The sequence below is a fragment of the Pundamilia nyererei genome, unplaced genomic scaffold, assembly GCF_000239375.1.
Source record: "Pundamilia nyererei isolate P.nyererei 1_Seehausen unplaced genomic scaffold, PunNye1.0 scaffold00016, whole genome shotgun sequence".
In the NCBI taxonomy this organism is placed as follows: domain Eukaryota; kingdom Metazoa; phylum Chordata; class Actinopteri; order Cichliformes; family Cichlidae; genus Pundamilia; species Pundamilia nyererei.
The window spans coordinates 5,061,669-5,084,309 of record NW_005187417.1 but is presented as its reverse complement, the minus strand read 5'-3'; the positions used below and the strand labels follow the sequence as shown (position 1 = coordinate 5,084,309).

The 22,641-nt window shown below is 38.3% G+C and overlaps 1 protein-coding gene across 9 annotated transcripts in view; it reads left to right on the top strand.

The window, feature by feature from the left end:
* The window catches only part of vav2 (vav 2 guanine nucleotide exchange factor), a 193,036-nt gene that overhangs the window by 127,723 nt on the left and 42,672 nt on the right, over window positions 1–22,641 (top strand). For 6 of the 9 annotated variants that reach the window (XM_005725626.1, XM_005725620.1, XM_005725622.1 and 3 more), the window contains exons 3-7: window positions 1,516–1,574; window positions 11,026–11,094; window positions 19,018–19,123; window positions 19,522–19,536; window positions 21,299–21,397. In XM_005725626.1, the coding sequence (XP_005725683.1) occupies window positions 1,516–1,574; window positions 11,026–11,094; window positions 19,018–19,123; window positions 19,522–19,536; window positions 21,299–21,397 (348 nt within the window). The remainder of the gene's footprint in view (window positions 1–1,515; window positions 1,575–11,025; window positions 11,095–19,017; window positions 19,124–19,521; window positions 19,537–21,298; window positions 21,398–22,641) is intronic. The other 3 variants (XM_013908922.1, XM_005725627.1, XM_005725621.1) reach the window with 1 other exon arrangement.

Below are 22,641 nucleotides of genomic sequence, written 5' to 3'. Positions count from 1 at the left end.
TGCACCGCATGTCTTTGAATGTTACTATTAACATGGTGGCCTGCATTATGTTTACACACAGTCCTGTGTGGAGCTGCATACGCATGAGAGGGGTTGCTAAGAAACGCTCAAGTAATGTTCGATAATCACCCTCAAAGAACAGAGGAGCTGCAAGGAGTGTGTTTTGTTTAACTGCAGCATATACGATGTAAATGCGAGTGGCTCTTCCCCTCTGGTGTCTTTTACTTTTCTTTTTCTGTTGTTGCCTTTGATTTTTTTCTTTTCTTTCTGGAGCCTGTCTGTTAAAATCCATCGAAATGGACACAAACGATCAATCGCTTATATGATAAATCATAAAGTCTTTCAATTCTGATTTGTTATTAGAATAATTACGTGGTGCATAACAAGAAACAAAAATGGAACACAGTATAATGAAGCCGCCTGGAGCTGCTTTAGTGTTAGAAGACTGCTTTCGACAGTATTATGCAGAGATGCAATGAAGATGTCTTAATGGTGAATTCTTAGTAGCATATCAGAATGTATTGCAAGAAAAAAAGATTGCCGTAAATGTGTGTGATGCTTGTGTTTTACAGAAAGTGGTGGATACAGCCTTGTACATTGGGGGTAAAGGTGTAGCGGTATGAAAACAAAGCATTTCACAGCCAGCTGGTATAGTTTAAATTCAATAAATAAGTAAAGTTTTATCTGTAAAGCACATTTCAAAGTGCTTCACAACAAAATGCCATAACACAAAAACAAAAGTTGAAATATGGAGCACTGTTCTAACTTTTCCTCTGACACCACTGAAATGGTAAATGGACTGGTTCTTATATAGTGCGTTTCTACTCTACTTGTATACTCAAAGCGCTTTATACAACATGCCTCAATCACCCAACACTTTCTCTTTTACCATTTTCTATCTAGCATTGCTACACATTCACAGTCTGATGAGAACGTCACAGAGAAACTTGGGGTTCAATATTTTGTCTAAAGATACTTCAGTGTGTAGACTGGAGAAGCCAGGGATCAAAACCTCAACCTTCCAGTTAGCAGATGACCTGCACTGCCCCTGAGTTACAGTCATTCTACAAATGCTCAAGAGAAGATGCTTATGGAAAATAGGGAGCGAGGAGCCTGTAGGCCACACGTTCCCATATCTCAGATATGTTGTGCTCAAGGACACTCCATAAGTCAGTGTTTAGTAATATGGTTTACTACTTAGTGAAACGTATTACTAAGTAGGCTTGTTGTAACACAGTTGTTACATGCAGCACAGAGACGTATGGCTGATTTTCATGGAATCAAAGGTTAAGGGACACAAAACTGGTTACTGGCAAGTCAACAAACTGGTTGTGTTCTGGTATTCAGTGTGATCACAGCCTTTTAAGATGACATCCTGAGTCAGTTACTGTAATTTGTGGTTACCGTAACTGTAACTGAATGTTTAGTTCATTAGAGGTCTTCAAACATAAGAGCAAAGATGAAAGAAATTTGTAGTTTATTTGTTCTAACGTTTCATGTCTTTGTTTATTTCAGGTAATCTCCGCTCTGTCGAGGATCTCCCACCACAGCATTGCACAAATCAAAGGCATCAGGTATGAGTCTCATTTCTCTCTCATTTGTCTTTTAGACAGCTGAAGCACTTCCAAGTATCAGCGTCAAAGAAGCCATTTGGAACGATTCCACATTTTCTTACCAGCCTATTTTAAAATGGATGTAGCTATTAACGTCTGCTGCTCATTTGAAATTCAATTTACATTTTAGGCAATTAGCAGCAGCATTCAACCTCCACATTATCATGCAGGACAGAAATGACTGACAATACATTCCCATCTGTCACTCAGACAGCGCTGTGTCGTTCGCAGTCAGAATACTTCATTCCATGCAAGAGTAGTCATTTTTAGTCTCAAGTAATGGCGAAGTTGAGAGAGTTCTCCCCATTTATTGGAATGGGCTCCTAAGTTGATCTGCTTGGAGCTCGGTGGCTCACCGGCAACACATAAAAAGACATTTTATCTGTCTGAGTAATGAGTTGATGGAGCACAGCCGTTAGGAGCTGTGCCAGGAAATGAAGGGAGGGGAAGGAAACAGGGAGCGAGAGAGTGACAGAGAGAAAGCAGGTCCCATGACATTAATAAAGGCAACATAACCCGCTGACTGCTGGCTAATTCACTGCTTGTGCATGCTGACCATTTTGCTGTGAGGTGTCAAAATCAATGCTCATTTGACCTCATTGTAAATCACAGGACTTTTTATTCTCAACTTATTTTACTTTTAGTAACTTTTCAGTTTTTTGAGTTTCACTATTTTTGGAGTGTTTGCCCTTTAACTGATTGATCAGCCGCCACAATGCTAAAGTCACAGTTCTAGATAGTTTTGGAGGTCGTACCTCTTTTCTCTGCTATAACTGGGACTATCGTAGATTCTATAGCTATGTTTTTAAAGACATTTTAGCTTCTGCCCTATGTCTTTTCTTAACATAACTGTGACTTTGGGTGATGTAGGCATGATGTGACTGATCCAGACTTTAGTCTACTTTAATATAAATTTAACAACAGCACTTTGAATACCCAGGCTTTATTAACTTTACTTTTGTTTCAGTGAAATATGAAAATATTCACTACAGTCCCCCTTAACTTACTGCAAGGTATCAACCAGGCAGTGGATAAATACAGAGGGAACCTGAACAGGATGAAAAGAACTATTACAAGAGAATAAAATTAAGAATCGATACATACTCTGAATTATATCACTTCAGACGTCTTACTGTAGTTGTAGTGTAAAAGCAGACAGAAAAGAAAAGCTTGAAAGGTAAGCAGTAGGTATTTGCCTTTAGTAACCCAGAGCTGTTTGGTCTAAAAGTAAGTACTGACCTCTTAGTCTGCTCCCCAGCAAAACAAATGAGAACTTCATCACAATGACTAAAAATGACTTTATTAAGTAGGGTCACATTTCACTGTTGGCCAGAACAAAAGAATATTGATATTAAAGAGTACACTCATCTAAATCCTAAGGGAAATGTGTCAGAAGAGGAATGGCATAATACAAAGTGTTGTCTTGATAAGTGGCTGGAAATTAAAAGTACTGCTAAGATGCTTGTTAAAATTTTGTTATGTTAACGTGATCTATTCTCAGAAAAGCAAATGACAATTTTAAACTTTTGCAAAGATAATAAAGAGTTAATTGTTTTTAATATTATTATTTTATTATTTTTCAGTTAAATAAATTATCACTCAAGTAGAAGTCTTTTTGTTTCTCCTCAAGCTTTTTAGAAATATTTCTTAGTCTCGATTCTAAGTCAGCGCTTTGTTTTTGTTATTAGCATTGTGTCATATATTTAGTTTAAGCAAGTATGTATATATGGATATATTTCTTATCCATGGTAAATTTGTAGAATATAATGACTTGAAAAGTAATTATTGAATATGACAGTCACAAGAACATTTCAAGCTTCAGCAATGAGGAGTGCAAGCAAAAGCAAGTCGCATACTTGTGATGTGCTTTTACCTTTTTATTTTTACAGGTTTTTAAGCTGTATCGATAAGTGTGGTAGGATTTATCGTGGCACACTGTTTTCACTCCCTCAGAGCTAACTCTTCAGACCACCTCTAAAGCCGAATAGTTAACATTAAAAAAAGAAAAGAAAATCCCAGAATGCAGAAAATTAATGCTAAATGCTAGCCGTAGATGTGGTGACTTAAATTTACATTTCGCAGGTGAGTTCGAGGTGAATATTAAAATGAACTATCAGAGTAGCAAACCATTGATTTTCTTTTTCCCCTCAAGTACAGCACAAATAGGGATTTCATCAGTTTTGTCATTTAAAAAAAATGTAATAGGTGACTCAATATTAAGAAAAGACATTAAGAAGAAAAAAAATCCTGACAAAGTTCCTTTCATTATTTGACTGGATTTTGACTTGATATATTTGGATTGAATTAGTTGCGCTACACACAAACACAAGCAGTGCATGAAAGGTTGTTTTAGAAATTGGATTGAGAAGAATATTGTGGAATGGAGGGTTTTTTTTAGAGAGCAATTTTAAAGCTCTTTTCCAGCTTAGGCTCCTCAGATTGGAGGGCTCGATGTCCAGATGGTAACTCCACAATCTTAAATGTGCATTCACAGACTGCACATTGTGGCAATGCATTGAACTGTAGACCAATTGGAAAGTTCCTCATTGTGTTAATCGTTGGATAACATTGCTACAGGCAGGACTTTGATGTTTTGTTGAAGCACATTGATCTTGTCTGTTCGCTGTAATCAGAGCTCAGTAGTTCATGTCTTTGTTTCTGTGTCAGCATTCCAGCCAGAGTCGGGCATTAAGGCTTTATTTCTCCATGCAGACACGTAATTGCACAGAAATGCACTCAGGATAAAATCACTCAGGATTTCACACATTTCCTGGAACCTGCTGATTTTCCATTGGTGTAATTTCTGTCTATAGTCACCTCTCATTTCTTTAAATTTTGGAAATGGATTTATTGATTTATTGAACATTTAAACATTTATGGAATTTACTGACTTTGTATCATTCTAACAAGCCTGAAAATCTAAATTTGGTATGACCACCTTTATTCTTCAGCATATCCTGAACTCTGTTAGGGAACCGTTCTTGTATTTCCTCTCCAGGAATAGTTCTCCATGCAAATTGAAGGACATTAAGTGCTCTTATGTGTTTTACATTTTTAATGGGACTTTTCCACATTCATTATTCCATTGATTTTGACAGTATACCCAACACCACTGGCTGAAATGCAGCCCCAAACCATGACAGCCTCCATCTGTAGACACTCACTGTTGTATCTCTGTGTACCTCCTCCACACAGACAGATCAACTGAAGGGCTAGATGTATCTCTCAGGTCCTGTGTCAGGTCTTTACTGGACATTTTCCTATTTTTAAGAATATGGCGTTCACATACTGTTCGTCTGTTGTAGATACTTTTTAGGTCTGCCACTTCTTCTTTTGTCCTTCACTCGTTCACTTTATTCAGACACACTGCACACCGCACTGAGATTTGCCAAATTTTGTCTAATAGCTCTTTAAGAACCTTGATGAAAAAGCATTGTGGTTATCTGTGGCATTTCATAGATTCAAATGATGAAACAGGAACAAATTCTACACATAACAGACAATTTAGCAAAGAACAAAATTTAAAATGTGATGATGCATTATTTTAACCCTCTCCTACAACATATTTTTTACCACTAAAACCTTAACTGGTCCCATTTTATTTTCTATTTTATTCTGCTTGCCTTCATGATTGACGTTGTCTTCTTCAGTAACAAAACTACAAATTCTCTCTTTTTTTTTTTAAGCCTCATGTTCTCATCTTTTTGTGTGTCAAACGTGTTGACCTTGGCTTTCTTACGGCTTATCTGCAGTATAAGCCTGCATCATCCTCTGCCCTGTTGTCACCCCAAGCCCCCTCCAGACAGCCACCCTACCGCCCACACACACTATCCTCCTACTGTAACCTTCAACCCGCTTGTGCTTGTGTCCTAATTCATCACTGATCCCTGCTGTTTGAGTGTACAGTATCTCCTGGCCTCTGAGGGATCAGGTCATAGAGTGTGGGACACCTCAGATCACCACATAGACTGATCTGATCAGGAAGTTGACATAATATAATGATCCTCCAGTGTGATATTGTCACATGCAATGTATTTACATTTGTGAATGTTTACTTTTTAAATATTATAGTGGCTTCATGGTGGTTTGCACATTTGCCTAACAAGCCAAGAAGCCCTGGTTTGATAATTTTTTTAAAGATTTATTTATCTTGGTTAATCATATCAAAAGTTTGAAAACTGAAAGTTTTATGGCTTCCCTCCAGGCAGTCACAAATATTTCATCAGATTTACCCAAAGTCTTTCTTCAGATCACCAAAACCCAAGTTTGACTTGAGTTAATTAATCAGTGTAATAAACAAAAATAAAAATCAGACTCTGTAATCATTGTTCAAATTTGCTACATGCTCATGGATAAGCATTTACAGTATAGCTCAAAGGATAAGAAAGAGATTCCCTGAAAGAAGACTTACAGAAAAATTGCGAGATATGCTAAATGAAGAAGCAACTGAGACCAAAACTAGACTATAACATTTTTAACCCTTTGTTTTGGGTCAAAATCTGCAAAATGAGGCATTCTTTTTGAAGTTTCCTCTTAAATTCCAGACATGATACAAAAGGTTGGGAAAAAAAACTGCAGTGAAAATTTGTCCAACATTCTCCCTCTTTACATGCAGATGTAGATCCTTTAGCCAGTCAGCTATAGGGAGAAACGACAGAGAGAAGAGACAGAGCAGGTGAACAAAGATGGTAGGAGGTGTGTGTAACAATGTCTGAACAGCATAGTTGCTTTCTAAATAAGGAATTGGTGATGGCATCTTCATCTCTGCTTCCTGAGAACTGCATTAGAATATTGATGTATATTCTATGATAATTAAAAATCTGAAGAATATAGCTAGCTAGCTTAGTTTAGCATAAACACAGAACAAAGGGAAGCAGGAAGTTCTTGCATCTGTCTAAAAGTAACAAAATCTGCCTGTTGACATATGTATTAGTTTATGAACTTATCTATTGTTATTTAGGATATAAGGAATAGTAAAACACACTTTGTATGTCTTTCTGTGTTTATTTTGTGCCCCTTTACACCACTGAACATCACGCTTATTAGTACACAGTCATCATGTTGCATGCCCGTTTCTGTTTTTCTTATATACCATTTGACTGTACTGCATGTGCTAATTTCTCTGTAAGCGCTGTGAATCCAACTCTGCAGAAAAAAAAGGAAAAAAACCCTCCTATTCAATGCTGATTGCACACACTGCCCCTCCCCAGGAAATGAAACTGTAGCAGTGGGTTTTCAGGGAGAATGGGGAGATTTATAGACAAGCATGGTACAATAAGTAGCAAAGTGCGGAAGCTTGCTGGAGCTCCAGCGATTTATCGACCCCTGCAGAAATGAAGCCGTGTCCTGGGACATGAAACTGCTTCCATTGCTGACCATTTGAGCTGCTTTCACACACAACATCTACACTGTTGTTCTGCTGTTTGACAATAATGGATCAATGGGACTGGCTCATTGCGGATTTGTACAGGACACCTGCACTAACAGTTCCCATTACACCAGAAGAGTGTGGAATAAATTAGACATGATCACAAAGACATTGGGGTTCATTACAGTAATGTAATTCAGTGAGAAAGGAAGAAGAGCTGCAATGTGTAAGATGAGAACTCTGATTTATGAAAATTGTTAAGTAAGAAAAACAAAAAACCAAAGCAAAACAATGCTTTATCTGTGCTTAGAGAGATTTTTTACCTCTTGTGGTTTGACCATGGGATGTTTCAAATCAAATAACAAAAGCGACTATATTTAAAAGTTGAATCATCCAATTCGTCATTCACCTGCTATGAATTAAAGTAAAAAAGCATTCAAATAAATAAAAAAGAAATACCTCAATGGTTAAAAGTAGGCAAAAACACATAAAGACACCAAATTCATTGGTTATACATGGCTACAATTACAAAAATGCTGAATCTCTTTTAGTCTCTTTTCAAAGTACTTTTAAATGAGAAAAAATATAAATACAAAAAAACATATAGTATACAGTGCTTAACAAATTTATTAGAGCACCTCTTATTCAAATTAAAACAACAACACACACAACACAGATATTTTAGAACTCTGGGAAAAATGTATTTAAAACCAAAACTTGCAGCAGTTACTGAACTGAATTTGTGTTTTTATACCCAAATTTGAGTCGGCACACTGAGAAGTCAAAAATGAATCAAGCATAACATAAAAGCATTAAGACTAATTTTTCTGTTCAGGGATGCAAAACTGTAAAAAAAACAAAACAAACAAACATAAAGTGCTTTAACAGTAACTTCATGGGTAACAACAATAATTATATTTTAGCTTTATAGATACATTTGGGTTAAAGAGGTTGCAGATACTGGTGGGTTAACCATTAAAGAAACATATAATATGTTTTTTGTAATTACTTAAACTGTAAATTTAGTGCAGCTGTGACATAAATGTTACGTTGGGTGATGGTCTAATAAATTTGTAAATTTATATATATATATATATATCTAAATTCTACATTTGATACATCTTTTCATCATATATATGTATGCTTAATAATGAATTTCTTCCAGGAGAAACATTGCATGCAGGGACCCCAGGTCTTACTGCTGTAAGGTTTCTTCTTCTATTTTCTTTTTGGATAACAACAAAAAAATGAAGTAAAATGAAAAATATCTGGACAGCTGTGATGAAGCTCACGACTCAGTGTGGATGGCCACTAACTAATGATTAGACTCCTGCAGATATGTGATGCATTCACAGGCAAAACTAAAATTAAAAATATATCTGCAAGCAAAAAACAAATCTTTAACATTTTCTAAACACAAATCATTCACCAGCTCCCATTAATGTGGTGTCCATTGCATTTTTACATTTTGGAGTAAAACAGTGAAATGAGGTGAATGATGCAAGAGTCAGTGACATGAAATTGTAATCATTTTCCAAAGGTAATGTGCTCTTCGACTAACCATTTTCTATGAAGTCTGGAGACCAGTTGGTGCTGAATTGTTTCAGTCTTCCCCCTCTGAAACCTCTGTTTAACATGTAGCAGTTTTCTTCACCAGGGATGCGCTCCGAGGCTTCGCTTTATTTGCAATGAGATTAGTTTGAGCAGCTTGAGAAGGCGAGACAAAGACTGAAAGCAGGTGTCGCACTCCTAAAGCATGAAAGTTGGAAACCGTGCATGTAATCGACCCCCCCCCCCCTTCCCTTCTAGCACTGAATAGCCAAGAGACAGCTCATCAGAGGTGTACTGATGAAATTATGAACATAGTTCAATTGTACCTCGTTGCACCATTAAGAGAAATGAAAACAGCAGCACCGGACAGAGCTTGGCTCCGCAAAACAACACAGAGGTGATAGATACGAGTGCATATCTCCACAAACTACTATGTAATTAAATTTTGCCCTGCGGGACTCCATTAATAACTTATAATATAATGCACATTTCATTGGAGGGGGCCTTCAGATGTGGGTGTGTTATTGCACTCCGGAGAAAGCGCCCTGTGTGCTTCATAACAGTTAGCGAGAAGGTAACATAAATCAGATGAGGCAGTTTTTTGTGTTAGTAGTACTTGTAATTGTCTTTTGAAAATATGCGTTTTAATAAAGTTACAGCACTTAAGCATGGAACAGTTAGCAGAATAAATAAACCAAAGCGGCTCATGCAGTATTGTGCGTGTGTGTTAGTTGACCTTTGACTGTCTAGCTGAGCATTCATTACCCTGATGGCTGACACGTTCTAATTACACAAAGGCTAATTACTGGTGTCACACATACACACAGCTTTACAGAGACGCAGTCCACTTCAGTTGGCTTTTTAGGAGGGCATGGAACTGAGTCTCACTCTTCTGATCATATCATAGGATTAAACGTAGTCAAAGGATTTCAAAGCTGTGCGCTAACGGAGAGGAGAGGGCTTTTGTGAGAGCTTTGAAGGTCTTGTCTTGTATCATCACTGAAGAGTCCACATCAGCTTCCAGCTCACTTCTCAGTCTTGACAGTGACATCTTTTTCATTTGCTGTCCCTTTTGTGCTCTACTCTGATTCCTAAATTCTCCCACATGAAAATAACCACCACTTTATTTGTTCATTTACGACGAGCTGAGAAATACTTGATCCCAGATTTGGGAAATGATGCAGCAGTTAGAGAATTAAAAATTAAGTTAAGTGAACTGAAAATGACTTAATAAATGTCAGTAGAGTTAACTGCTTTAATTCTACTCTCAGTGTTTTAAAAAAGGCAAACAGAGAAGTGAGGCTTATTGCCTCATAATTGTACAACAATACCTCATCACCACATATGAACGGCTTTAATGTTGAAAGAGGAATAACATGCGATTCACCTGAAACTAAAATGTGATACCTTGCAAGTGAAATCACTTACAGTGGCATAAAATGGAGGTTCAAGGTCCAATTCTGGTGCTCTGCTTTTTCTGGGAAACCAAAAAAGAAACCATGCTTTACTTTTCTAAAAGCTGTTATCATTGTATTAAAATAATGATAATAATTGTAGTATTTGTGTAAGCTGTAAAACAACGTGAGTGTTATGGATTTGGAGACTTACATAAGGTTTACTGTTTGTCCTAGGGTATAGAGTGTGTGTAGTAATAATACACAAACCGTTTCTCTGCCATTTGTGTTTTGATGATTAGCACTGATCATGACCTCAGTGACTTTAATGGGTTTCAGTTGTGCACAGCATTAAGCTAATAGGCTATAATCTGCAGCAGTCACAATCTGCTCTTGGTAAAAAAGGATATTTAACAGCGTTGGTCGTTTGAGATCTACACTGATCATGCATTTGAGAGTAAAGTTGGCAGAAATCTTGGAGATAAATATATGCTGTTTATTGATTTAGTTGATTAATCTTCCACTTCTATGCTCTGCTACTCCTTTGGAGGATTGTTTGTTGACAGTGTTTGCAGGAAAGGGAAATTTCAGCATAGGATCAGTTGATTCGTGTAAGCAGTGAAGGTTGCATTCAGGTTGGTCATTTTTTGTATTTCATAGTCAGTCCCTTACATTGCCCCTGAGGGTCCTTGACAAGCTGTCCAAAAACCCTGTGAGAGGATATATGAGCCACCTGCCTAGCCATCTGAAGAAAAAATAGTGTATTCCTTCCTGAATTCCTGAGAAGGTTGGCTGGTGGAAGATGGCAGATTTTTTTTTTCTTTTTTTATCAGCCAGTAGCAGTATGTTGATGTGTTTTGACAATGTTGTTTGTGACTGATGGGGTCCTCTGTTGAATAGATTCTGCCCCTGTGCTGTTGAAATGATGGAGCAAAGAGTGGCAACCTGACAGATGTAACATGACGTTTCTGACTAGTTATTTTTCTACCTGGAACACTGAGCTGTTGCAGTGATAAAGCATTTTGTACTCTGTCTCACTCTCTGTTTTTTGTTTGTTTTTTTTTGTGTGTCTGCATATGTGTGTGTGCGTGTGTGCCAGACCTTTTCCATCGGAGGATACTGCTGAGAATGAGGATGATGTGTACCGGAGCCTGGAGGAGTTGGCAGAGTAAGTCTTCTTTTCACCACAAACTGTTTTTCATCACCTAGGGGGACTTTGTGTTATTTCTCCGAAGACTTTTCCTAACCCTAAATGTACCCATGAACACCATATATCCTAGCAAACGCTAACTCAGTCGAGGGTGTCCTACATAAAGAGTAGGACATGGACAACCAGGGGGAAATGTAGACTGAAACTGAGTTCTGTAATTTAGATTTTTGTGGCAAAGATTAACACAAAAGACTGATGCACTTAAATGTTGACCCTTTTTAATTGCTAATCATTGATTATAAAGTTGGATGTGGGAGGTGAAATGTTTCGCACTTATGAAATGGCCACAGTGCCAAAAGTTTTACCCTGGGCCCACAAGTTTTGCATATTTATATGCACATATATTTGTATAGCGATGCCAGGTTCTTTAAAAAATTTTAGGCTTTGTTTCAAAATATTCCGATTTATAAAGTTATAAAGTATAAAGTTTTTTCATTATAATTTTATGTTGCAACAGATAAATAATATACAAACAACAGCTTTTTCTGCATCGACTAAAGTATGAGTGATATACAGCATATGGTTGTTTTTCATTTGTTCTTTACCCCCATTTTTATGTATAGTTTTACATTGTTTTTTCTAATCTGAATAGGCTCACATGAACCACCAGTTATACAAAAAAAAAAAGCATCTGACTATGTAACAGTTCTCTACCTGTCGGTTGTGACGCACCTCGCGAAGTTTAAAAGTGAACTGTGATTGTCACTTCTGCCAATTTCCTCTAACTGCTTAATTACACACGCATAGAGCCTTCTGCCACTCTTCCTGTTGCCACAGTAACACCAGCATCACTCCAGGTTTAGCTGCCTCTATACCTCCTTCTGTAACGGGTTGCCTGGTTTGGTGCATATTAGGTGGGTTGGTGGGTTTTTCTGTCTGTGAAAGATGCGCTCAGAGTTGGCAGCGATGACAGCAGCCGCTTGACTCGGATTAATGGAAAATAATTAGTTAAAGGCTTTGAGAATGGTGTCATTTATCATAGATAGATAGGAGGGAGGAGAGCGAGTTATAGAAAGGCGAGCATGCGAGCTATAGATATATGCTCGCTGAATACATAATCATCCTTTAGCATCTTCTCATGCACCAGAAGAGCAGGGCTAGCCAAAAAGGCTAGTAATGGATTTAATTCCAGATATGAAGCCCTGAAAACTTGGAACATGGGCTTTTACCATGGAACATAAACTAAAGGGAAAAAAAAGAAAAGAAAAAGAGCATAGTGAGAGGCTGCTTTCCTTTTTTTGTTTTCCATTTATTTAGAGAAGGGGTTTTCAAGTAGTGAGACACAGAGGGAGAGCCAAGGTGCACAGATATGGCGTGAGGTGAAAAGGACAGCGTGGATGCAGGCTTTCTAAAAATAACACGGTGTGCTCGCAGATTGGCACACAAATTGTACTCCTTATCTAGTACAGAGCAAAGAACAATGGCAGAGATAAAAGGAAAAAAAAAAGAAAAAAGAAAAAGTTGGATTACAAATGACAGCCAACAAAGTGCAACAGCTTGCAGCAGGAAAAGAGACCATTATGCATGGCAGCAGCTATTTCTAACACCTAACATTATCATTAGGATCCCTGCAAATCTAATTGCAAATCAATAATTGGGTATGATTTTTGTGAACAGTAAATTTTATATATCAATAAACATTTATTTAAATAGAAAACAGCAGGAAAAACTCCGTCAGACTGTCTGAACTGTTATATTGAGCCTGTCTTGTTTCAGTTTATCCACTTTGTGGGCTTGCCTCCCTCCAGTCTCTGTATTCATGGTGTGTAGCGTGAGCGAGGTTGGTGCGTTTCTCTCTGCACATTCTTCTTTATAAACTTCAATTCTGTGTGTGGGAGGACAACTTATAAATCATGTTTGGAGCCTACCTAAGAACTCCTGAGGTTAATCTGGATACCGCATGATTTTTAACCAGAGAATTTGAAAACTTGTGGAGTAATGCCATGAAACCCATGAAACAATTTTTTTGTGTGTGTGTATAATAAAAAAAAAAAGTCAATCTTATTCAATGCTCCCTGTGTTTACCGTGGTTCTAAATACACCTGAAAAATGACAGTGGTGTGCACTGTCCAGGTTGCTGAAAGATGCGCTGGTTTTAGTCAGTGTGTACCTCAGTAGCAACAATAGCCCAGCACAGCAAACAGTCACAGGCGTTCCATTATGACACTTATCGACTGCACTAGTGTCTTGCCTCTAACTTTTAACCTCCAAAATGTCCTTTCTCCACTGATGGGTTTTAGCCTCTGTAACCATGGCAGCAGGTTGAGTTAATCTTTTCTTTTTCCTGAAATGGTCAGTGGTGTTGTAACACTTTGCTCTTTGTGTAACCTGTAGGTCCAGAGGGCTGGGTCTTATTAAATTAATCATGCTGCTCTCTAGTGCAGCTGCTCTTGACCTTTTCCACTGAACATCTATGCATTTAGTTTCACCAATGGACACAAGCATAATTGATTCATCAGCATGTCCTTCACTTAATACAGTTGGACACAGTAGCACATAGGCCACGCTAGCAATAACCCTGCTCTCAGAGGCTTATTAATTAGTCTGAAATATTGATGCGCACGTAATTTACGACGGGTGCGTGACTGAACTGCGAGAGTGAGAGAGAGGACAGCGATAATCCTCCCGCAGTAATAATTTTTATGGATGTAAAACTATTCTGTGCAACAAGCATCCCAGTGGAGGAAAATAGTGCAATGGCAGGACATATGGTGTCATAAAAACAACAGCATGTAGGAAATAATACTGCAATATTGTCACCAAAAATATTAAGTGTGGAAAAGAAAAGCTGTGTGGGAAAAGTAAAACAGAAATAATACAGCAAACAATATAAATCAATAGAACTGCATCATTAAGTTTGGTGGGTGCTAACCGCGTTTGACCGATGTCTGTAAAAATGGATTTTGACTTGAGTTTTAAAAACTGACATTATGTCGGCTGAGATGAAACGGCTGCTCTGGCCGCTCATGTGGGAATGAAATCAACCTTTTATGACTTGGTGAAGTTCAGCGATTGTGTTTAATGTTTTTTTCCTAATTCACAATTGTCAAAGCTTTTGCAGGTGATAGAGTCTCTCCTGAACGCAGTGAGCATGAAAAAGAGCTCGTGTCTGCTTGGCTGAAGTTGTTTTTACTCATGAATTGCAGACGTCGTCACGTCACAGCGGTCAAGTTACCCTTTTTTACACATAACACACAAGGAGAGAGAGAGCTCACATCAGGCACATTATCACCCCCACAAATACTGCTTGATGGGCGCTGCTGGAGTAGAGTGAGGCGGCAAGACATGTGATGCCCACTTCTCGATTACCTGAAAATTGCATGTGTCATTTTAGGCATGTGACGGTTTGTCGCAAGAAGATTTCCATAATTACAATATTATGGCGGAAGAATGTCAAATGATACTTTAAGCAGTCATTATGGGCTAACCCAGAAATGTTCAGTGCAAATGAATGGAATGGAGATTCCCTGATAGGTGCACTTATGGTTTATTTGTATATGATGATTTGGCATTCTGCTGGACTGTATCTGTTTCCACAAGTATACTGTATGACTCAGATAGAGGTCAGCCTTCATCCTAATTGAGGTCTCACAGGTTAATATGTTAAACTTTGTGCCTCTCCCCTCTGGCCTTCTCAAGTCAAGTCCTCACATCGTTTAGCTGAGAGTTCTTCCCATCTGGAATGACTCCATCCTGGAATTGACAAACCATGAAATCAGGGTGGATCGGGCACAGTCGCCAAGGGACTCTTGCTCTGCGAAAGGAACACATAGATTTCCATTCCGAAGCATGCACTGTCACAAACCTTTTGTGTCACTCTTTTGCATTTTATTTTGCTCCATTAATCCCTCAGGCAGGTTGACATGAAAAGTCAATAACATGAAGTGAGCTCAGTTAAGGTTTGTTTGTTTTTCTTTCTTTTTCTTAATGCAAGGTATTAAGTAGCATCATGCCTCTAAATGACTGGTATTACATAGTAATAGTATTTATCATCTTTTAATCTTTACAATCAAGGAGAGAAACTGTGCTATTAATGATGTCATATGCATTGCTGCCTTTTTGGAAATAGTACAGTATTGATTCCTCTAAGGTTATCAGAATCTGTGCCCGAGGGTGTTGATATCAGGTGCTTTCCCAGTTTTTTCCATCAAACTAATGTTTTATATATAGCCAAGATTTCTTTCTATACATTTCCAAAGTATATTAGTGTCCCCATGATGCAGTATTTTATGCAGTGTAGTGAAACCTTCCCTGCTCATGTGCACATTATCAAAATGCGGTGAATGTTCTACAGCGAGGCACATTTGTGGCCCTAAACCTTAAGGAAAGCTCCAGGTTCCATTTATAGTACCTTGCCCCAATATCTGTGCTCTCCTCTGTGGTATATGTGCCAATCCCACAGGGTTTTTTTTCCCACATCCCAGTGAGCTAAACTACTGCCCCATTTATTCTGATTTTGAACTGCACAAATGCAGTTTAGTAGCTACAGTGTGGAGGGTCAGAGCTGGGGCAGAATATTGAAGCAGTAACAAAGAAAAACAACTTTTGAAATTTAAATAAAAATACACAAAGCAGCCAAGCCTTCAGAGACATGTGCTCAGTAGCTCAGATATGATGAGTCACATTCTACTACCCCCATGTTAACTCTATGTCATTGAAGGCCGGAAGCACATTACAGCAGGCCAATTGCATGCAAGCACACTAGACAGCCTTTAGCCTGTCACTGTGTAATCAGAGAGAAAATCACACCCAATTTGTTAGTCCTTAGGTCCTCTACTTCCATTCCTTAATCATTCACTGTGATGGTTACACATGTGCACATGCACATAAATGCAATTTTTATTAGTATAAAGAAATAAGCTGTATAATTCTCATGTGACTTACTAAACTGGATAGAAAGATCTTACTGTTTTCTTGCTCTCTCCCTTTCTAACAGTGTGTGTACACACACACATACCCACAGTGTATACACACACAGATTTGATTGACTACACATACTATGTTGAACAGCCACATCATTAAAACCATCTGCTGGGTGGGTATATTGCTTATATTGGACCAGAACAGCACAGACGGTCCCACCTGGACGTTTGCAGCCAGTGCTTGACGTCTTGCGTCTTGTCAGGCAGGACCTCTGTGGCTCAGGATTGTACCCCCCAGTCCTCTCAATTGCATTAAGATTTGCAGAGATTGGAGGCTGGATCAATGCCTTGGGCTGTTTCGTTGTGTTCCTCAAGCAGTTCTGAGGAGGTATTTGTGGTGTCCTGTGCTAGTAAAACCTTTATAGCAGCATCCTCCCCCAGGGGATGTGCTTGTTCTTGAACAATGTCAGTGGGTGGTGCATTTCGAAAGGAAAATACATACAAATTCCAGGACCCAAAATTTCCCAGCAGAAAAATGCTCAGCAGTGTGGTAATGATTGCTATTTACTTTACTTGTTACTTGCTTTAACATTAATGATATGACAACGGTTGTAAAACACCTCCTTTCCAATGTTGTCTCAATGCTATTTTGCAACAATCTGTTATAATCAACAAGGAAAATATCATAATGAATATTGGTTGTCTAAATGCAAGCAAGATAAAATATTGTATATCTGTTGGCATATAAGTAAAACACATATTAGTAAAACTTGGCATGATGTTTTGAATATGGATCGAAATAAGAAAGAGGAAAAGTTTGGCTTTCATAATCAGTTACGCATCTGGTTCATCAGTATAATGCAGTAATTACTCATTAATCATTAATAAGAACATGCATACATTTTGAACTTACTTGCTAAAAAAGATCAGTGACAAACTGAATAACTAAGAGAGATGAAGAAGCTAACAGATGTTAACAAATGTTCCAGTGAGCCAAGCTTTCTCTAATAGATAAAAACGAACTAGATATTACAAACTTCCTATTCGCTCTCTTAACAGGCAACATTCATGTCACTGCACCAAACCTCCCTCATATAAAGCTCTGTCTGAGGAATTAAACAAAAAAATATGTGAATTACCTGCTTTCCAAAGTGCCTTTCTGTCATGGCGCTCATCTGTGTCTGCGGAGAGTGCTGTAGTCTCAAAGTTCAGAGAGGAGATACTGAAGGGACAGCATCAGGTGGCCATTGTCCTCCCACGCAGCCTTCTCAGTATTCAACATGAGACACTTTTACTTAATGAAGAAAGATGGAACGCAGTGCTGATAGTGAACCAAGTCACCTCAATTAAAACTTCAAACGCACCTGAGCACCAGCATTACGGTAAAGCTGCATATTTGATTGAGGGCATTTCTCTCACTTCGCTTTTTTTTCCTCCCCTGACAGCAGTGAAAGCAGGGATGCCACTGCCTTGATGGCATGTGTAGAAGGTCACATCACAGTGGATGGAATCCACCAACCTACAAACAAGATTTCTTTCTTTTTTCTTTTTTTTTTGTAGACCTGTGCTACAAAATCTTGTTTTCAAATATGCATGAATTAATAAATCTTATGAAAGCTCAACAAAATAACCAATTTCAGTGATCTTAAAGGGGAATTAGGATTTTGTGGTCTGGATCTGGTTGTTTTGGTATAACGGCAGCTGGGTTATGGCCCCCATTAGCCAGACTGCAGTGAGGTTTGTGCTTCAAGAATGCACAAACAGGCAGGTTTATGTGCTAGGGATCACATGCACATCCATTTGGAGGATGCAGCATTCATCCAAGAAGAGCAAACCCTCTTCTTTCTTGTTCTCACTCAGAGAGGTCAGAGTACAAAACAGCATCCCCTGAGCTGGTGTTCTGCTCAAGGACATTCAAAAAGAGCGGATGCTCACTGAGCCTCAACCTTAGGCGTCCTTTTCCCGAAGATTTCAGGGCAGCGAATGTTGGGAACTATAACAAAAGATGGAGGTGGATGGTACATTTGTGTGTCTTGGTTGTCAACCCTCACAGAAACTGGAGTTCAGCACAGAGCGTGGAAGCAATTAAGATCATTTTTTTTCCTTTAGTGACTAAATTTGCATCCCTTTTGGGAGTCAGACCACCATTAAAGTTAATAACACAGACATATTTTTAGATGCATATGATATTTCCCATGTTCACCATGAATAAATGTCCATATATTTGTTTAGAAATCACGATCAAAGCACCCTTCAGAACCAAGTACAGTAATTAACAGCTTATTCATCATGCTCTAAACTAATTATAAAAGAAAGGGCTTCATCACTGAAGTTGGCTGAATCTATGGCAACTTATTGTAATACAAGAACATTACGCTCCCTGTGTTTGAATACAGCCTAGGTAAATGGAATTTTGTTTAAACAAGCGAGCAAGTTCAAACAGTTGCCCTCTGTTATTTAGCAGGCAACTCTCTTTATTTATTTACAGTATTTAATCATTTATTTCCCTTTTGCGACTTAAAGCTCCCTTCTTATTAACTGCATCGAGATGGGCCCTTTGCCAAAGTGTGTTCCTGCTGCGGGATCCCTGCCGCCTCAATAAGTTTCCCAAACAATAATTGCTTATACGGAGCAGGGGGAGACACAGTTTTGGCTCACAGAGCATGAGAATCTTTCCCAGGAGATCCTCCTCTCCACAGTAACTGTCGGTGCTCTGCTGGCTGCTTGCCTAATTAAAGGTCAGTGAGCTAGCTGGGTGCCAAAACAACATAAATACATTAAAGAGAGATGCCACTTCATAACTTATTGGAGCTTTGTGAACACCAGGTTCTGTGTTCCCTTGCCTAGATCACTAGTATCCTTCAGGCAGGGCTTGTTAAGGATAACAAGCTAGTTCACCTGGTCTGTGCACTCAAAGAAGTTTGACGTGGAGGTGTGAGAAAAGACCTTTTATCATTTGGTTTTGAAGGTTGGTGGTTAGATGGACTTTTTCATCTAAAGTGCATGTGTTTTCCCCCAGTGAACATGACTTGGGTGAGGATGACATCTATGACTGTGTGCCATGCGAGGATGATGGGGACGACATCTATGAGGACATCATTAAAGTGGAAGTACGACAACCCATGGTGAGAACTCCTGTTTGATCATTAAGGACTTGTTTTCTTTTCACAATTACTGATTGCGTTTTTTTGTTGTTGTTTTTTAATATACCGTACAAATGTGCTACGTGACGGTCTATGACTAAATCACTGCAACTCTCCCCACTCTTTGGAAGAATTTTCTTTTGCATGATTTCATTTTACCATAACGAATTGCATTACAGGAATGCAATGAACTAATAGTGCCAGAGGAAACACCCCCACTCACTTTTAACTAGCTTTAGATTATTTCTGTGGTCGGCCTTGTCATTGTCGTACGGTATCTGCATGACATCGTGTCTCTAAACTCAACTGTAGCAGATGTCTCTTTCATAATCAGTGACAAATCTTTACTTCTGACTTGCTCTGCTTTTCTCATGCTGCAGATCAGATACATGCAGGTGAGTGCCACTGTGCTTGTGACTCACAACACCCTGTCAGCAAATTCCCTCCACCACCTTATTTAAAACCAACTCCTAGCATCCCAAGAGAAAGATCTGCCAATTAAGTTACTGACCGTTGGACCGATGGTGAACGATACCCCATCTGGTTCAGTCTGACTCAGAGCTAGTGACTTCAGCTCTGTAACTGCAGTGCTGACTTCAGCTAGCATCGCCAGCTGCCACACTAAAGCAAATAAACAATATGCTGCTGGCTTTGAACCCTACTTCTCGGATTGGTTGATCCTGTGCTGGCCTAAGGCCTGGACTTGTATTTTTGCATTGTTAGTGCCAGTTTTCGTATTACCAGCACTGGTTATCAACAGCCAGATCTACTCCAGATGGCTTAGCTATTAATTCCTCAGGGTGCTCATAATCATACTACAACATAAAAAAGGAAAATCTATGGAAACAAAGCCTATGTGTGTGGGTGTGTTTCGCCATGATCAACAGGGTTTCTCACTTACAGTATACTGTTCTTTCAACAAAGCATGCACATACATACACATTTGAAGATGGAGACATCAGGCCCTCTGTAGAAGTTTGACTCTTTTTCACATTTTAACCTGGCTCCATCACAGCATGCCTGCTTGCATTGTTTTGCCTTGACAACGTTGGATTCATGTACATTTCTTTACACGTCTTCTTAAACCAGCTAACCCACACATACAGTGACGCTCAAAAGCTCATTATTTTGCATCCTTCTGTCATAGCCAGTGTCATCACCATCTCTAGCCATGGCACCAGCTGTGCTAAATATTTAGAAATTTATCTTTGACATAATCAGATACATTTTAAAAAATCATTCCCAGAAGGATGATTCTGTTCATCTGGATGTATAGCTTTCAGTGGGAGAAACGTTTCATCACGCATCCAGTCTCAGCTGACTGCAGGTTTTCCCAACCCTATGAACAATAGTTACGTAACCACTGTTTGTAAACCTGTGGGGAAAACTCTGTTCAGCTGCCTGCAGTTGAACAGAATCACTTCTCTGGATTATCGAGCATGTATCAAAACATGTCTAATTTTACATTTATTTCTGCTTGTTTTAACAGAAAAACAACAATAATTGGGGGTTAGATTTTTTTTTGGGGGGGGGGGTTAGATTTGTTCCTAATGTCTCAGCTTTTAAAAAATTTCTTAAGTGTGGAAAAATCATAGGCTACATAAAAAAAGATGTTGATGATGAAGGGTGGATCATCCTGGCAAAGGAAAGCACAGCTGACTATAAGTTGTGTAAACTGTCAGATGAAGTCTAAATTCATTTTGTCAGTATTTCATTATGTTTGCAGAGTAAAGGAGTTTACATGCAAATTGACTAAAAGTGACTGTATTGGAAGACTGCACTGCATTATCTCTTGCTGATAACGCAAGTCGACGGCCTTGATGGATTACACGACACAAACACTTTGTCATAAGTCTGCTTTTCATACAGTTGGGAATTCATAAAAACAACAGTCAGCTCTTATAGAAGTAGTGTTATACAAAAATTTCTAAAAAAAAAATTCAAGTACAGGTTGAAATAAAGTGTTGCAGAGTTTGATGGAAACATCAAAGCATTGTGTGGTCCTTTAAATTGCAAACTAGTGATGCTGACCCTGTTATTTTAGCCTTTAATGTATTCTTAGTAACATATAAAAAAATAATCACTGAAACAATTAGCAGTATATAACTGTTCAAAGTGATCGTCGTCACTGATTATTTTATCTGATTCTCACTGCAGAAAATGGGTATGACAGAAGATGACAAGAGAAACTGCTGCTTAGTGGAGATTCAGGAAACTGAAGCAAAGTACTACAAGACTTTAGAGGACATTGAGAAGGTGAGTTTACAAATACAGCTCTATTTGAGTTTCTGATAAGCGGGCATTTTCCCTTTGGCACAACCATGCAATGCTTGAATTTTCCTTTGTCACTTCTTTGTTGGTGGTTCAGACCTTTGGGCCAGGTCACAGCATGGAAATGTCACATATATTTGAACACAAGTGTCATGGACGTAGATCAATATGATTATTATTATCTCAGCTTTCAAGGATGACGCTGATCCCTAAGCCTTTAAGTACACATCACATATGAGAGAACATACTCGATACGTGTCGGGGAAAAATAAATATTTCTGAAATAATTAATCATAAAATTTGTTTATATGCATGCTTCTCCACCCACCTTAAAGGTGTTTTATTCTTTGTGTGTTGAAGTTTATCACAGGTGATTGTTCTTACTCCACACAGTATTTGTATGAAAGAGAACGATCATCTCTGGCAAAGAGAAGGGAGCAGCGTTGGATTATATTTATTCACAAGGCTCTGCTGCAAAGATTGCCCGCTCTGTGATTACATTTAAACACAGTAATTATATCAGGTCATTGTAACATTAGCTGTGACTTATTCACATCAAGCTTAGAAAAACTGATTAATACTTTGCTGCCTACAAAGGGAATATACTACAATAAAAGTGAAGCTATTCATTTGTATTAATTTTAGTTTTTATTTTACTTTTATTTTATTCACTTATTCCACTAGAACATTTTAAAAGGTTATATTTATTTTTCTGCTCCTACCCTTGCACATTATTTTCTTATTGTCTGTAGTGCTGTGCAACAGTCACTTTCATTTCTTTATATTTTCTTTGCAGGTAGCCAGACTATTTTTTCTATTTTTTTCTATTTTGTTTCTTTTGTGTGTGTGTGTGTGTGTGTGTGTGTGTGTGTGTGTGTGTGTGTGTGTGTTTTGTTTTTTTTTGTTTGTTTTTTACTGGTCTTCAGCAACAGGTCTTGAGGTTTTTCTGCAAGTGTTTCTTCTTTGGACAGTGGCTGTCTTTTTTTTTTTTTGTCTTTTTCAGTGACGTTTTTAGTACAGTCCTTTTAGCTGACTGACGTTCAAAATAATTTGAATAGTTATTTAAGTCACTTAAACGACTAAAGCAAAAAATAGTTCAGGCATTAAAAAGACACCTAACTCGAGAACCACTGCTGTCTGCACATAGCAGACAACTTGGCAAAAAAAAAAAATGGTTTAAAATGATATCTTTAGACATTTTGTTAATAGTAATCTAGAAAAACTAGTAA